The 17,361-nt window shown below is 36.7% G+C and overlaps 1 protein-coding gene across 1 annotated transcript; it reads left to right on the top strand.

Moving 5' to 3' along the window:
* Positions 1-629: 629 nt before the first annotated feature.
* On the top strand, positions 630-13,401 carry LOC149009359 (proteasome subunit beta type-3-A-like). The gene is made up of 7 exons (XM_089161672.1): positions 630-789; positions 929-1,110; positions 1,211-1,318; positions 3,144-3,233; positions 7,663-7,747; positions 12,301-12,395; positions 13,034-13,401. The coding sequence occupies exons 1-7, from the start codon at positions 784-786 to the stop codon at positions 13,080-13,082; spliced, it is 615 nt and encodes a 204-aa protein (XP_089017798.1). The 5' UTR covers positions 630-783; the 3' UTR covers positions 13,083-13,401.
* The last annotated feature ends 3,960 nt before the right edge of the window (positions 13,402-17,361 follow it).

Here is a 17,361-nt window from a genome sequence, read left to right as displayed (position 1 = left end):
ACTACCACCAAAAAACGAAGCTCACGATCGAGGTTAATATTGGAGGAAGTGAGGTTGGGAAGAATTATTTATTTTGGCATTTGATCGGTAAACTTGGTATCGGGGGATTGAATTGAAAATTGGCTTTCAAAGTAACACGCAAGCATTGTATAGAATAGGAACCCCATTGTTATCTAGTTTTCTGTTTTTCATTTTCTTTTTGAAGTCTTTTTCTGTTGGAGGTGGACAAAAATTTAAACTTAAAAATGATAAGGGTAAATTGGTCATAAAAGTGATAATTTGTCCTTAAATTGACTTTTTCTATAGTACAGTGGAAGTAGATGCAAAGTCTTTGTTTTTTTGGATTAAAAATGACATAGACCAAACCTCAGGGGTCCAGATGAAAATTACCCTTTTTATTAATACTGGAAATGAAATGTTGCGATGGACGCCGAAACCAACACCTCTCCATGGAAGTCTGAGCGTTTAACCGCTCAACTAACCCACTATTGGCAGAAAATATGGATGTCCATCCAAGAAACTGCACCATGTTAGAACAGGAGCAGATAAACCGAGTAGTTTCGGGTATTTAGAAATGCTAAAGTGGCAATGAACCGGTTGGTCCGACCGGAACGAATCGCATTAAGCTTTCTGCCCAAGGTACCTTGCCTCTTCAAAGAGATTCGAAGAAACATTGCAGAGTAACCAAAGATTCAACTGCTCACTGCATTTCTTCGGTTTCTCTTCTCACAGATATTCGTCTACTTCTCAACTACATACCTTCAAGTTTTCTTTCCTCTCCCAATGTCGGTAAGGTTTCTCAACTAGTTTTTTTTTCGTCTTTGAAACCCTTACTTGTCCTATACCAGCTGTAGTCTTTTCGAGATCGCTAGGGCAATTCAGTTCAGACTTTTAACTCGATCGTATTCTCTCTCTCTCTCTCGGCCAGATCTTTGAATATAATGGAAGTGCACTTGTTGCAATGGTTGGAAAGAATTGCTTTGCTATCGCCAGTGATCGGCGACTTGGTGTACAGCTGCAGACTATTGCAACCGATTTCCCCAAGATTAATAAGATTCATGACAAACTATATATCGGACTTGCTGGGCTTGCCACAGATGCTCAAACTCTGTGAGAGTCACTGCTTCTTTGAGTTCCTATTTTCCTTTCATCCTTAGAATGGAAAATTTTGAATTGTTTTCGTTATAATCTTTTCGTTTATATTTCAAAGGTACCAACGACTTGTCTTCCGTCACAAACTATATCAGCTCCGAGAAGAGAGGGATATGAAACCGGAGACGTTCTCCAGTCTGGTTTCTGCTATTCTATACGAGAAAAGGTTGGTTCTAACTATGAAAGTGTTATTCTATAGTGAAAAGTTCTATTTAGTTTCTTTTTCTCTGAAATCTTGTGTGCTGGTTTATGTCTGCTGTTTGCAAATGGCGTTTAACTCAAAACATAAGTCTTTTTGAATCGGATTCAGCTTGCTTTGACCTAGTGGCAACGTTGCTCTTGCACGGTCTTTTTGTGGACAATTTATCTCCCAGTTTAGGGCCAATTTCTGAATGATGGATTGCGTTGCTATTGGAATGTCCAACAAACCTTTAACCCAATTGGCAAACTTGGAACTTTGGACTTGTTTTGATAAACTCTTATGCTAATTTCCTGCTAGAAGCCAGGACTGAAGCATTTAAAGCAGCATTGTACTGCAGGCACGTTGCTTACATGTGTTTTCATGACTAGATATGCATTCTGACCATTGTGAAGATAACTTTTTCCTGTACCATGGTTTCAAAGGAAGTCACTGATACCTTTTCTGTTCAGTTCTTGGTTTTACTGCTTTGTTCAATTAACGAATTTCGCATGTTTGCAAGAGTCAAGCTTATGCAACATCTGGCTAGGTCTTTTTGCTGTTTAGATTTGTAGGATGAGCCAAGGTAGGTTTGGTTATTTATCTTTCCATAAACCTCTGATAATCTATGTTGCTGTCAAGTGTGGATCATTGGAAAGGACCTAAAGAAGAGTTTATACTTTTGATGATAGTATGGGTTCTTTCTGCAAGTAATCTAGCATGCTATCAAGGGTGGATCAACTGACAGATCGGCCTAAAGAAAGAGTGAGTGTTGTTTGAAAATTATGGATGTCTCCTACGACATCTAACAGCATAAAAACGTGGCCACTGACCTTGTTCAGTAGTCTTGTACATTTAGTGTCGAAAATGACCTGGTAAATTGGCATCTGGGAACATATGTACATTTATACAAGATGGACATACTTCTGGTTGACAGTTACAACGTGGAACTATTTTAATCTTTCCTCTTCATGCAGTTACATACTTATTCCATTGTATGAGTGTGCATGCACTCTCTTTAAAAAAACAAATTTTAATTAGAGGAAAAATGGATTGTCTAGTGAAGTGGATACTTTCGGTTTCTGAGCCATGTGGGGTATGTTAAATGAATGTAGATTTGTCATCATTACTCCACTCCTTTATGTTCACATTCTCAGCATTAGATATGTGATTAAGTGGTCTATTTTTCAAACTATAGTTGAAACCAAGGTGTTTTTTGCTTGGAGTATTGGTGTGTTGATTGACATATCACATCCCAGGATAATTGTTGACACTGTAGTATTGCATTTTCCTTTTGTGCAGTCTTCTTTTTCACATCATTGATGAGTTGATTGATTATTCTTGCCTCATAATCATATAAAGTTGTTTGTCTAACTTGTTAAATTAGTATTTCTTTTAGCAGCAATGTGTGGTGAATGTTTGCTATTTTTTGCTTTGTATGATTATTGTTATTGTGTGGTATACAGAGGGTTCTCTTTTTCTTGGTTATTGAGCTCAGCCAATCGATAGTACATGAGTTGGCTTGGGATTGAGTAGTTTGGGATTTTACATATGCTGGGGTATATGCAATAGTTTAAACAATTTCTTGTGGTCTGCAGCTTAATGCTGTAATTTTTATTGTTTGCTTCCTTTAGCAATAGATATTCATCGTCACATGTCCTTTATTATTATTTTTCGTGCGGGGGGGGGGGGGGGTTGGTTTGTGTGGGGCTCCCCTGGGAGGTTGGGGTGTTTGGGGTTGGCGTTGGGGTTTACTGCAATCTGAAATTATGAAGATACATTGCTAAATGACATGCATTTAATCTTGTTACAGATTTGGACCATATTTCTGCCAACCTGTGATTGCTGGATTGGGAGACAATGACAAGCCTTTCATCTGCACAATGGATTCAATTGGTGCAAAGTAGGTTTCATCCTTCCTCATCTTAATGTTCTTATGGTTATCGTTTGAAATTTGGTTACAGGCAATTGTTCTTGAGCAGTATGATTAGTTTGCATTATCTTAAAAGAACATTGTTTTGTCATATTTGATGATCTCATTATCATTGTGCTGGTTTTTGCCAATGGCTTGGAGATACAGTTTCGGAGTGACTCTTATGTTACGTGATGGACTAGCCTGGCCACTTAGGTGTAAGAACTGACTACATCTACCCCATCTTCTTACCCTAGTCCCCAATCAATACTCCTGTTTTATTTACTGTTCTCACTTCTCTACCATCCTGTCTCATAAGGGTTCTGAATCTGGTGGCAGGACCGGGCAGATATATTACCCAATCTGGAGTGGTTTATGTATTCCCTATATTCCATCCAAGATAATAAAATAAAATTAAACTGTTAAAACGTGAACCACAACTTGTGTAGACAAGTCTGGTTCATTGAATCTGGTCAGTGGCAGTGACTATTCATTGAACTAGACAACAGGTTTAGGTATGGGTCTAATCAATTATTCTTTAACAATTTAATGTGTGGGTCCAAAATTGAGACTTTTTTATAAGCAATTAAGCAGGTAGAGTCCATGTTAGCATCATAAGCTTGGTGTTGTTTAATAGAAGTTTCTAATATTTGGTGTATGGACTAGTGGTTTCATAGTAGTTTTTTGGATAGCTTTGGGTTAATAAGATGTCCTAACACATTAGGATATTGATTTGTAGCTTAGTAGATTCCTATGCTGCCTTTGATATTTCTTATGGTTTGGGATCTATTACTTGTAACCATGGTTGTCAAGGCGACAAGGCAATAGAGGGCAACATGGTTGTCAAGGCGACAAGGCAATAGAGGGCAACATGGTTGTCAAAGCGTCCGCCTAGGCGGCAAAGTGGTTTTTCAACCATTTAATTGACGCCCAATCTGCAAAGGGACTCCAAGGCCCATAGTGACATAGAACCAATTTTTTACTCCAGGGTGCTGCCCTCACACCCCTATCGAGGCGGGTCATTTCAGGGCGTGATAGTACAAGGGTTGTTTAACCTAGAAAGTTTGCTTGGGTAATGTCTGGGCTTGGAACAAATGTGTTCTTTGCCCCTGCATCACCGCTTGTGGGGGTCTGCCGAAGTTTGTCGGTTGGCTGCCCTTCCCTCTTCGGACATCAAGGCCCGCTGATTGAACGGTTACATCCTATTAACTTGTTTTGAATCGATCTTTGGTGATTGGCAAAGAGCCCCCTAGCCTTCGGTTCTGATCTCGCCCGCTTAACCAACGTATCGCTTCTCTCGGATGCTGTCTCGGAGCGTAAGGATGGAGTCTCGCTTAGTAAAGAGAGTTGTAGGGAAAAGAGTCGAGTCGATCAGGCTCGATGACCGGGAGAAGCAAAACAAAATCAGGATTTGGCCGAAAAAGAAGCAAGGCTATGGATACCATGACCGATCACCATCGAGAAAGAAGAATCTTTCTAAATCATCTCAGGAAGATCTCGGACTTAGTCTATTTACGAAAAAAGAAGCGAAGTGGACTTTGCCTTGAACGAACGATTCTTTCTTAAGATACCATCGATCGAAACCCGGACCATAAGAGCCATAAACAAAGTCAAAAATCTCCTAAAATTGATACTTGCTTTTCGGGCGAGAGCTTCGTCAACCTTTCTCTATCGACCGCTCTGCAGAATCTCTTCAATCTCGGGATATGATATCACATCCTCATTTAATAGGTTTTTTTATCATCTCGGTGACTAAAACGGAAAATGAGGCTGATACTCTGAAGAAAAGGCAAAGGCAACAGAAGCAAAGGCACGACCGACACTGGAACCGATCAGTTGTTCCAGGTGGGACCCACAACTGCACAGCTCTCCTTTATGTTAGGGGGGCACTCAAATGGAACTTCGATCGGATGTGGGTATCCAATCCCGCCGCTGAGATGTCAAGCGGATTCCCAGGAGTGAAAAATGGATGAACCGTCAGGCAAAGAAGGCTAATGGATGTGCATTATGTCATTCCTACAAGTGATCGCCCATCCAGGATTGGAAGAAGTGCTATATGAGGACTTCAAGATCAAATAGAATATGTTTCTTTCCATTCCTCGTGAGCCACTTATTTCTCCGAAACAAGAGATCAAGGTGATTTGACTCCCTTTTTCCAATATTGATCTCAGCCTTACCTCGTGACTTCCGCAGCTGATTGAGGGTAAGACACGATTGTCCCTATGGTGTTGACCAAGCTCTTCTTCGGGCTCGTAGGTAAAAGGGGTTACCCGACCCTCCTACATCCCCTAATTGCCTTCTCTCCGCTGTTTATGGAGCGACCTGCGCGTAGGTTTGAATGACAGGGTTTGATTGTTTTCTCAAACATTCGGGGTCCTTACCTCGACGCTAGGTGAGACCGAGAACTCGATTGCGGGTGAAGCAACTGCAGAACATGTCGGAGGAAAGGCTTTTAGTGGGCCAGTGAACGGTGAATCTTAGGAGATTGAAGATTGAGAAAGCTTTCTCGAGCGGACCCTGTGCCCGTCAGCAGCAAAATGTGAAGCATATGCCATACTTAACATCAAGAATCAATGAATTAGTAAATTCCTAGGCGGACGCTTTGACAACCATGGTTTGATGAAATGAACTTATGTTTATGTTCTTTTTTCGAATAAATTTTCATAATTATGATTCTTGAATGCTTTTTTTATTTTTTTTTATTAATGTAATTATTGAATATTTGTTTAGCTTATTATAGAAAGTAGTTGTATTGAAAAGTATTTTAAAAGTAGTTGTATTGGAAATTTTGACCCAACTGCTTTGGTCGCCTTGTTGTTGTAATCACCTAGGCAGAATCCCAATTGCTTTGGTCGCCTTGCGGCTTTGACAACCATGGAGGGCAACGAAACCATAGTGGGTTGCCTTGACCCAAAGATGGGCCTAGGCAGACGCTTTGACAACCATGTTTGTAACCTTCTCATGGTTTATGATTTGTTACAAATATGGTTTTGATTTTTTTTCTCTTTTTCCTTTTTCCTTTCTTTCTTTCTTTCTTTCTCTTTTTTATTTTATTTAATTTTTTTTATTTTTATTTTTTCGGGGGTCAGATTGCTGGATCTGGTTTTACTCTCTATCAACCATACTTTATACCCTTCTCTGTTTTGTCCAATTCTGTAAAAGGAATTAATTGTGTCCTATATTCACTGATAGAAATTTGGATGTCTATCCAACTAATATTTGATCCTGGTGAACAGTTGACAGAAAATTTATGGTCATCAGCAGTTACTGACGAGTAATTGAAATTTGACTTCTTTTCATGTTCCAAATTTCTTACGTCAATTTGTTTTTGCTTCCTTCTGCTATTTTGACAAATCTGTTGCTCCTGTGGTTCAACGTCACGTTATACAAAAATATTTATTTCCTGTTCTAAATATTTATATTTAATCACCGTTGATGATTTCTTCTCTATCATTTTTGCTTAAATGTCTTATATTTCTTTTATAAAAGGGAATGTGTCCAAACCCCCAGTTCCCTTGCCCAATGTTTTTAGCATTTAATAGGTTCAACTCTTGGATACATAGTACCCAAAGTGAACATGTGTAAAATTAGGCTTACCTATATTCATTGAAATATCTTTCGAGTTCTTTCTAGTGCTTGGAATATTCTTTGATTCTTTGATTCATTTTTATTATTTGTTATTTTTTGCAATTTTTGTGTCGTTTGTATTTGAATTTTCATCTAGAAACAACTTTCTTCTCTATTAGAGCTCTAATCCTAATCATGGAAAGGCATAATTATATGGCAATTAAAATTTAGTTATCCTAGATTTGGTGTCCCCTTTTCCATTTAATCTTCTGCAGGGGTGATGGCTTGGTCAAAGATTTGGCATTGTTTGAATTGTTCAACTTTGGCCCATTGCCCAAAAAATAGGATTTAATACCTTCTTCAAGGCTAGAATTTCTGCTTAGCCTTCTCTGTTGAATCAAATTGGCCATCTTAATTATTTTGTTTTAATCAGAAGCAACTTCTAGAACTTCACATTGACAATTCATTTGTAGTTACTAATACTAATGTGCAAATGACATGGTTATGATTGCTTTGTTTTATTTTCCCTGGTTTAATCAACTCTGGGGTTCAGTTTCTGCTCTACACTGATAATTGTACAATAAAGGAGGGGGTCAGGAGGTAGAGAAGGCCACACTATAGAATGGTGTCAGGATTACATGATCAGGTTGCTCTTAGTTTTGCTGGTGGATAATGAAACTCAATATGTTAGTGCTTTGGACCCTCAATACCCAATTTGTTGGTTGAATGCTGATTTCTACATGATTGTTGGGAAGACCCATGTTCTTGTCAATGCTTTGATCAACTACATTTTGTGTTATATGGGCGACTTATTGTGCACATCTTGAAATGCTTACATTATTATTATCTACAGGGAGCTGGCCAAAGATTTTGTTGTTGCTGGTACTGCATCTGAGTCCCTCTATGGTGCCTGTGAGTCAATGTACAAGCCTGATATGGTTCGTTTCTTATTTCCCTGCTACTTATTTTGCAAGAATTGGAAACCTGTATCTCCTCTCAATTGTTGCATGGTTTGTCTTTTGACCACTTTTTTCAGGATTTTGGCGTCCTCTCTTTTCCTTTTTCTTCTTCTGTAACCAACTATAAGGATGTAAGGCTAAAAATGACAGAACAAACCAAAGTTAACTCATGGGAAAATTAGTAGAACAAAAAATTGATAGATGAAAAGTCATGTTTACATTAGAAATGTACACATTATGGACACTACCCCCCCCCCCCCCCCAAAAAAAAAAAAAAAAGTGCCACAGAAAAAGGAAAGGGTGTCTTTTTTTTGGTGTGGTGTGTGTATATGTTGGGGGGGGGGGGTTGGCTCAAAAACCCAAGCAGAATAAAATTATCAAAGGAACATGCTAATGCAACCCTGGGGTTACACAGCCCTTACGTTTGGATCCCTATTTGCCAGAAGAGACATCTAACTTAATGGAATATTAAGTGTTCGTTTTGTAAATATTCAGATGGGTTCTCAATTGTTTTGGCTGAAACTAAGTAGCATGGGACAGAAGCATAATTAAACTATAGGGAAAAGGGCTATCCTGGAATCTTAGAATACTCTGGGTTGGAAAGATACAGTAAACTTGCTTGGGACTAGAAATGAGTATTCTTAATTGGTTGGAGGACTATTCTAATAGGGCCTTGAACTGGACGGATTGTTTATAATATTAGAAACAGAGTATATAGATAACAGTTATGGAAGATGCACTATCGGTGTACTTTCTGGTAAATATATTCTAGATTGCTGAAAACAATTCAATCTCTTCCAAACAACCAAATCCAACAAAATTTTGAGTTGGAGTTTTTAACCCAAAAACCACGTGAAACGAACTAACCTCTCATCCTAACAACCATAAAGTGAACTTATCTGACTATCACTGATAGAACCCTCAAGGAATCCCCATTAACCCTTACTAATAACGAGTATGGAAGAATCACCACCTGATAACTATGAACTCCGAACAGCAGAACAGCATTGTAGTAGCAGTAAATTTCATTGAGCAACCCTGAATGGATATTACTGATGAATACAAACTGATTTTACTTACTGATAGATACTTCTGAAATTAGGAAAACAAAATGAAAACTCAGATAAACAGGAACAGCGCAATGGCTAGGCCATTCCCCAGAAATTTCCCTCTTCCTCAAGCACTCGCTTGTATTTTCTTTACCCCGTCCCACACTTTCCCTCCCCTCCCTTACATAACTGAAAGATTCTAACAAACTCTTACACATCTACCCAATCTTCTTCTGCCACCTGGACTGTCCTGCTGCCCCCCTGCTGTAAACAGAGTAGCGGTTGCTGTCTAATAAGAGGTTGCCATCTGTTCTCTCTCCACTTTGATCCCCTGCAGCAGCTGGAGGTGATATTGTGTTTTTCCGTTGTTCTTTCGCTTGTACACCTGTGTTATGAGGGGCTTATCAATCACCAACAGCTGACTGGCAGTTCCATGCATCCAACTGCTTCCGGCTGCTGCTATCTTCACTCCTGCTTACTATTACTGACTGGAAATCAATTCAAATGAAAAGTTGTAGATGAAATACTTTTTAAGCAGTGAAGGAGATGTATTGAATTCCCAAAAAATGAATGAGGGTGGGGTGAACAGTATCATCTTGGAAGATGAGTTCGATCTCCCAACCCAACTCTGTTCAGCTTCAAACTTTGCACTCAATGTCACCCAACAGGATAGGAGAGAACTTACCCAAATTTTGGGCAATCTGAGTTGATTTAACCATGAAGTTCCAACAGTTTCTTAAAAAACTCTATTGCCAGCACTGGGAGTTGCAGAAAAATAGTCTTGAATTCAGAAATAAGAAGAAACTATAGTTGTCTGAATCAAGGAAGAAAATTCGACCGAAACAGGTATTTCGACCTTGCAAAAGGCCGTTGTTTCGGTCTAAATTTCGGTCGAAACTGGATACTTTTTTCTGGAAATTGAAACTTCAATTTCGGGCCTCATGTGGACTCAAAATGATTTGGATTCTTGCATACTACCTATTTCAAGCATAATAAACATAATGGAACTAGTATTTTGCAAAAAAAAAAAAAAAAAAACAATTGAAAAGTTATCATTCAAGTATACTAACAAATGACTAGTTCTGACAAGCGCAAACTGTATTGCATACAGGCATAGAATCATCAACATACATTAATTGTTTGGTAGAATGGTTACATATACAATAAGTCAACAAAATAAGATGACCGACTAGACCAAGTGATGGTGTCTCACATATATTAAGTTGAGGCCTATATATTATATACATAAAATAAAAATACATAATTTTAGAAAATAATTATTAAAATCAGAAAATAAAAAAAGGTAGCAAATAATAAAAAGATAAGTAACAAAACACAATCATAGATCATAGTCCTAGGTTAATCATATATTAATTTCAAGGCAATACAAGATCATTTAAAGCATTAATAAAAAAATAAAAAAAGGGGGAAGTTTGGAACAGTTGGGTATGGCTTATGCTTCACATTCTATTATTGCCGGAGTTTTCTTTGTAGCTGTTGTGGCTTAGGAGGTGATTGGAGGCAAAAAAAAATGAGCAACAGAGGTGTTTGAAGGCAAATGATTTGTGGAAATTAGGTAAAAATGGGATATAAATTAAAAAAAACTAAGGAAAAACAAGTTGGAATGTTGAAATGTTCGAAATTTTGGTCGAAATAGTCGAAATTTCATCAAAACCTCCGAAATGGTCAAAATCTCCGAAATTTCGACAATTTCGGTCAAATTTTCTTCTATAGTCTAAATAAGAAGTGGCAGAAGAGAATACTCCTGGAGGTGAAGGAAACAAGAGCAGGCAACAGAAAGTTGTGGTTTTCTTACTATTGTACTTCCAATACTAGAACCACATAAATCTTATGAACTCTGAGAATTGATGGCTATCTACATCCACATATTAGCACTCAACAATTGTAATTGGATCCAGAGACTAAAATAGAAGTGAACATAGATAGATGATGAAATTAACCCCAATTAAACACTTATATATCCCTAGTGGATCAAAAGCACCTTTTTCTTTTTTTTTTTTTTTTTTTTTTTTTGGGGGGGGGGGTGCTGTTGCTGGCCCCTAGGAGATTTGAAGTCTTGACTTCTTATTTATGAGGTGTTGGTCTTTCCCAACAAAGCCAACCCCTTGGGGGTTCAAAAAATTATGTAGTAGAAAGCTAATTTTGAACCCTTGTGTTCTTGATTTGGGTCTCCACCCTCCCACTTGGTCAGCTTGGTCCAGCTATGGAAGTTCTCTGCATCACATAATTTCATTGCTAAGAGAAGGAAAAGCATAGTTTTGAGGTTGGGCCTACTCTTGCCCACCAAGTCAGCACTTGCTGGCAGATCTGATCTGTCCTGGAAAGGCATTGCTTTGGAACTTCATTGAGCATGATGAATTCATTCCCCCTCTTGAATAAAATCTAGTGCAGTATTTTGCTTGTTTGCTAACAAAACACAAGTTGGAGTAATTGGTTTGTGTACTCATGGTGGGAGATCTTGCGAGATATCTCACTATTTTGAGATAGCGAGATGAGAGGAGAGACAAGATCTGCTCACCTCTCTCTCGCTGCAACCATCAAAACTTGCCAGAAACTTGATTTTTTGCCGAAATTTGTTGGGGATTCAACTTCTAAACATCTTTAAGACATCTACAACATCAAATTATCATCATTCAAGCCTATTCCAACTAGATCTTCAACAAAGGTAAGGTTTTTCCCCCAAATTTGAATTTTTTTCAAATATAATATTCTACAATGGGTGTGTGAGTCTAGTGTAAATATATGTTGATCCACAAGCTTTGATCTAACTTTCATGGAAACCAATTTAATGTGACATTTAAACCTATATGTGACATACTATAGTGATGAGTTGACTTGGGAGTCATATATGGCCACCGTTCAGAATTAATTGATGCAGAATGCTGAGTGATACTCTTGCTGTCTTGTAGTCTTGTAATCTTATTACTCACATACTCTTGTGATTGTGAACTTATGGATTTTATGACTTACTAAACGTCTAAAACTTCTTATGGTTGTAAAATTTTGAAGACATTTAAGTTCTTTGATAGTTTGATGTGTAATGTATTTAATACTTTATAGTTGATAACATGAATTACTTGATATCTCTACATTTCGGTTTTACACATAGGGTCGACTTAGAAGACATACTTAGGGTTATTTTCTCACAATTCTAAGGCCACCAATGTGTTCAAAAGACCTTAAATAGACTAAATACCAAATTTCAGCCCAATCGGGGCCCTAAACCCCACTAAGATTACGCCAAAATTTTGGTAGATCTCGACCGAAATCTCACTCGAGAGCGAGATCTCCCACCATGTGTGTACTTCCCATAATGATAAGGTGCATGAGTAAGTTGGAATCATGCAGGTGCAGGTGATTTTTCATTACTGCATATCATGGCTATATTCCTGGACTTAGCGTTTTCCAAATCATGGTAATATTTTTAGTCATCCTGAGTGCTTGCTTTGAATTGTCTTTCAGGAAGCAGAAGAATTATTTGAGACTATTTCTCAGGCACTGATTGCCTCTGTGGATCGTGACTGTTTGAGTGGATGGGGTGGACATGTCTTTGTTGTGTAAGTGCTCTTTATTCATTTCTTTTCCTACCTAAATCCTGTATCAGGATGCATGAGAATTCTACACTAGTTTCACATGATGACCTGGGGAGTCAGGTGGCCACAACCGAAAAGAGCAATTTAGCTGCATAATATTTGCTGGATGTGAATCCTTCTGCTAATAAATATTATTACTATGACTGCTGTATCTATAAAGCACTTATTGGTTGGATCATCTAAATGGATTTGGCCGGTTTTTAGTCGCGTTGGTGATTGAAAATATGCTCTTCCATTTGATCGTCTTACTATTTTGAAGGATCTTGAACACTAATCAGTTGAACACTAATCAGTGATCTATTTTTTCTTGTTTACGTCTCCTAAAGTAAATCTGGACCATCCTGATAAATAGAATAGCAGCAGTGTGGAGAGGCCAGCCGCCCCTTCATCCATTAGGATGTTGGGAGATCTATGGATTTTAGTGTGTTACATTCTGTTGAACTTCAAGCTTAGGCTCTCCTACCAGAGAAAAAGGGAAAATGCACAATGGCTTAGGCTCGTGGTTGCTTATAGATTGATTCGTTTTGATGTGCCAGCTAGAATTTGAGTTTCAGTTAATCCAGACTCTTAACGTGTTTTTTTTGTACTTTTCTGTTCTGCAGTACCCCAACAGAAGTTATAGAGAGGACCCTGAAGGGAAGAATGGACTGATTGTGATCTAAAATGAACAGTGGTGAACCTAATGACATTTGAGTTCGGATTCAGCCAGCCTTCTGCTCTTTAGGTATATGAATGTTTGTGAGGCAATTCCGGGCCTTTTTTGAAGATTTGACCCCTTGTTATAAGTTAAGTTGATAATCAGTCATTAATTTGAAGAAAACTGTTACAAAGTTATTTTCAGATAGCCTAAAGAAATGTTTCCTTATTTCTGAAGTGCTTATGCCAAATTCGCACATCTTACGTTCATTGCTGCTGTTTATGGTTTGATCAAAAGTTTTTATTGGAAATGAAATATTTTGTTTCCCATCTAACAGTTAAATGACAAAATATGAAAAATAAGAATAAGCAAACCAAATCAAACTGAGTTCTTATTGGGCTGGTTTCGGTTTGGATATTATAATGTTGGACCAGGTCGAACCAGACCTGAACCTAAAGAATCTAAAACTAAACCCAAATGAAAAACCAAAGTGAAACTCACCGTTCTACCTAATCAGAAATCAATAATAACCCAAAATCTTTTAGGGCTTGTTTGGTTACTAGAGTCTGAAGATTTCAAATGTATGGAATCATGGTTCATAAAATTAATTGTTTGGTTAATTTGAATCTGTAGAATGAAATCTGTAAATTCATCCTAATTTTGTGAATGTAAATGTTTAGCATTTTTATATTAACGGTGAAATTTCTGGATTTCACCTCATACTCATAAATTTACAAGATTCACCTTTTTAATGTAAAAAGGTGAATCCTTAAATTTCATAAATTCAAGGATTCACATAACCAAGTGGTTATAAATTTTCTACTTATGAATACAAAGATTTGAAATTTTTAGATTCATGTAACCAAACAAGCTCTTAAATAATTAATATGTTTGTTTTTTTTTGGTAGTTTCGTTATAAAAAGCATGCGCAAGAGTTTCTCAGTCTTTGGATGACTATACTTTTTTGTTGTTGTACTTCAATTATATGGTCAATAGATCTAAGAACCTTTCTCCTGGCAGATTATGACAGATGACACCAAGGCAAGATCATACTTTACATAAGCATGAGAATTCAAAAATTAGGTACAAAGCTTTCCATATAGAGATAATATCAAATTAAAATAAAATTCCTGGTTAGGGATGAAGAGAATCCAGGGATAGCATTAGAGTCACATCATCATCTTCATGCTTAATAATAGCACGGAATGATTATATCATATTGTTGAGTTTCAATCCAAACATCTCTACCATGCCATGTATCCAATGCTCTATATAGCCTTTGGAATCATAACCAGAAATTAGAAAGTAGGTTTTGGAATAACCTTGGAATACATGCAGAGATAGAATCAACAGATATGGACTTTTTAACTTTTTCTTCCCTGGAAAACATCTGGGTTTGAAAGATAAAGGGCATCTTCTCTTTCTGGTGGGTGTCTTTCTGTTCATTGTATCTGGCTTTCATCTTTCTTGTGGGAGAAGATAAAAGACCAGTAAACGAGTAAAGATAAGGTTGAACCTTTCCTTCCTTAGCCTGATGAGTGGATTTTCATATTGGAAATGAAGCTTGATAGCTCATTCATTAAGCTTGATGCTTTAGTGAAAGATATTTCATTATCATCACATTTTGATGTGATTGTATATTATTTTTTTTATGTATATAATTATCCACTGTATTAGTATTCATCACTCATATATTATCCAAATTGTGCCTAACATTTATTTGGGTAATATTTAATGGATACGGCAAATAAATAATTAATACAAGCCATGAATGATTTCAGTTGGTCCTCTTTAATTAAAGAATCTTTCAGAATCTTCCCTACTAGAGAAAGATATTATGGACCTCTGAAAAAATTTTAATTTGTTTTAACTGAATTATATTTCTACAAAAATCTATAATATATATAGAGTTGTTATTTCAAAACATTTCATTCAGTGAATAGTGATGCATGTTAATCTTTTAACGACATGAAATGATATTATATTCTTTTTATAAAAAAATAAAAAAAAGAATATTATATTCTCATTGAATGATCATGTTTCTTGGCTATGGAAAATCATATTTCATGACCAATGTGAAACTTGATATCTTCATTTGACAATCTTGAATGAAGATTTTTTTATTACGTAAAACATATTTTGTGATATTTTCAAAATACGTCTATGTGAAAATAAGATTTTTACCAAGATTTTTTCTCTTTTTTTTTTGGGGTAATCAACAACTTCATTTAAACCAGGCTAGAAGAGGTTGTTGAGCAAAGTTCAAGCAGCCAAATAGCAGAAAACAGCCAATAACTCGGGCCAGAAACCGAAAATGCCTCAGCTACAAATTTTGATCACTGAGAAATAAAGCGACATCTAAAATCTAAGAATTTGGTGAAAAGATAATGAATATCTTTCACAAATAAGTAACATCCACGTTGAAGCAGTGGAGGTTGGATCCAAGATTGCATATATACTTATTGTGTTAATCTTGCTATAAATTTAAGATCATAATAATCTATATTCTTACAACTTATTTACTTATAATCAGATAAAAAGTCTAAAAACAAATACGATTAAGTGCCATTCTTCCCATCCAAACCTCCCCCAGGTCTTACTAAAAATAAAAATCAATCAACAACTACATATTTAATATTTCTTTGTTTACTCATTGCTGGGTGGGAACAGTCAAAAACTATTATGTTTGTATATATCTCCCTCTTTGAAACTGAATCCAAATATTTTTCTGAAGCGTCAGTCTTTTTCTTGACTCTTAACCCTAAAAGAAAAATAATAACAAATAAATAAGTAGTTTTTGTATTTTGCTTAAGATTGAATTTGACCTAATCTGTTTCTTGTGAGACAAGCGAAAGCGCTTTCATCATGAACAGTGAATACCAACCGAGAGCCTCTTTGGAATTTGGATATACTTTTCCCCAGTCAAATATTCTTCATCACCTGTTCTGAATTTTCTCCCAGAATGTGGACTTTTATTTATTATGATTTATTTTCCGCACGTGGTTATTTGAATACCACAACACAGATGTTATTTTAATGCTCTTATATTAATCAGTAGTCATCCGTGTCGGTCAGCCGAAATATTAATAGCTTGTTTTCTTGTGTCGGGGAGCCGAAATCTCAATTTGTAGTTATCTGTGTCGGTTGGCTTGGCTAGAAAACGTGGGAGCTAGACAAGGATGGAACCGGAGGTATATGGTGAAATTTAGATCCTCTCAACTCAATCTATACAGTCATATACTTATATCCATATGAGTGTGGGTCCCACCCTTTCTTGTCCCAACAATAACATGCCTGTGAGTGGCGCTTAACTGTATGGATAGACTGAGTGACGAAGATTATGAACAATGTCCTTGTTTACAACCCAAGTGGGTCAGTTAATGTTTCACTCAAGCCCGAGTAAATACTGAAATAGAGATGGTTATGGTTATGCAGTGGTGCCATTTCGTTTTCGAACTATTTACACGTAAAATTGCTTCTTCGTATACATAACAAACTCAAGTCTTTATCATAAAAAAGTGCTTTCGGATCACACAAAATAATTAAAACACTCATTATTGGTGTTTTAGTTCAAATAAGTAAATAACTACTTAATGAAGTTGAGATGTCATGCTACCAGACACTGTTTTCAGGTCCCATTGAACTGTTTGTGTTCTTTGTTGTTTCACTTATTCCTACCTTAATATGTTCTACTAAACCCTAAAAGAATAGAATCTAGAGCTTAAAAAATGGGTTCCTCACTTCCTTACGTGAATGAGAGGGTTAAATTAAGCTTAATCATTGATGCCCTAAAATAAAAATTTCACAATCCCCATACGGAAGTACCTTTAGTGCTGGATTGATATGGACCTTGAAATCAATACCTGCTTTCAAAACACAAAGTTTCATATGGATAATCACTAAGAGACTTTTGCTTTCAGGGGAACCCCTTGAAGGAACAATTGATAGATAATGCTCTTCTTTCTTCTCCATGTATGTCTTCTCTCTGACATGACCTAACATTGCAATTCTTGTCAATTCTCTCAAATAATGGGTCATTTGTGAAGTTTGAATTCCAAGCCTCACGAAAATCTAACCATAAAGAATCTCTTTTTCCTATGATCAGTCCTTTTAGACCTAATAACTATTGGCCACGTGCTTTAATGATAGAGACAGTTTTTATATTGGGAAATTTGATGGAGAAAAATCAAAATAATTATTTTGGATTATTTTCTGTAACACTCAAATAAAAATACAAGAAAATAAGAAATCTCACACAGGAAGTTTCATGGAACTGAAGATGTGCTCCAACCT

The sequence above is a fragment of the Hakea prostrata genome, chromosome 7, assembly GCF_041222555.1.
Source record: "Hakea prostrata isolate BN-2017 chromosome 7, UWA_Hpros_2, whole genome shotgun sequence".
Classification (NCBI taxonomy): Eukaryota; Viridiplantae; Streptophyta; class Magnoliopsida; order Proteales; family Proteaceae; genus Hakea; species Hakea prostrata.
This window is presented reverse-complemented; position numbering and strand designations above follow the sequence as displayed.

Coding starts and splice junctions, on each gene's coding strand:
- LOC149009359 (XM_089161672.1), top strand. Junction 1,319..3,143: donor GCTATTCTATACGAGAAAAG/GTTGGTTCTAAC, acceptor ATCTTGTTACAG/ATTTGGACCATATTTCTGCC. Junction 3,234..7,662: donor ATGGATTCAATTGGTGCAAA/GTAGGTTTCATC, acceptor TATTATCTACAG/GGAGCTGGCCAAAGATTTTG.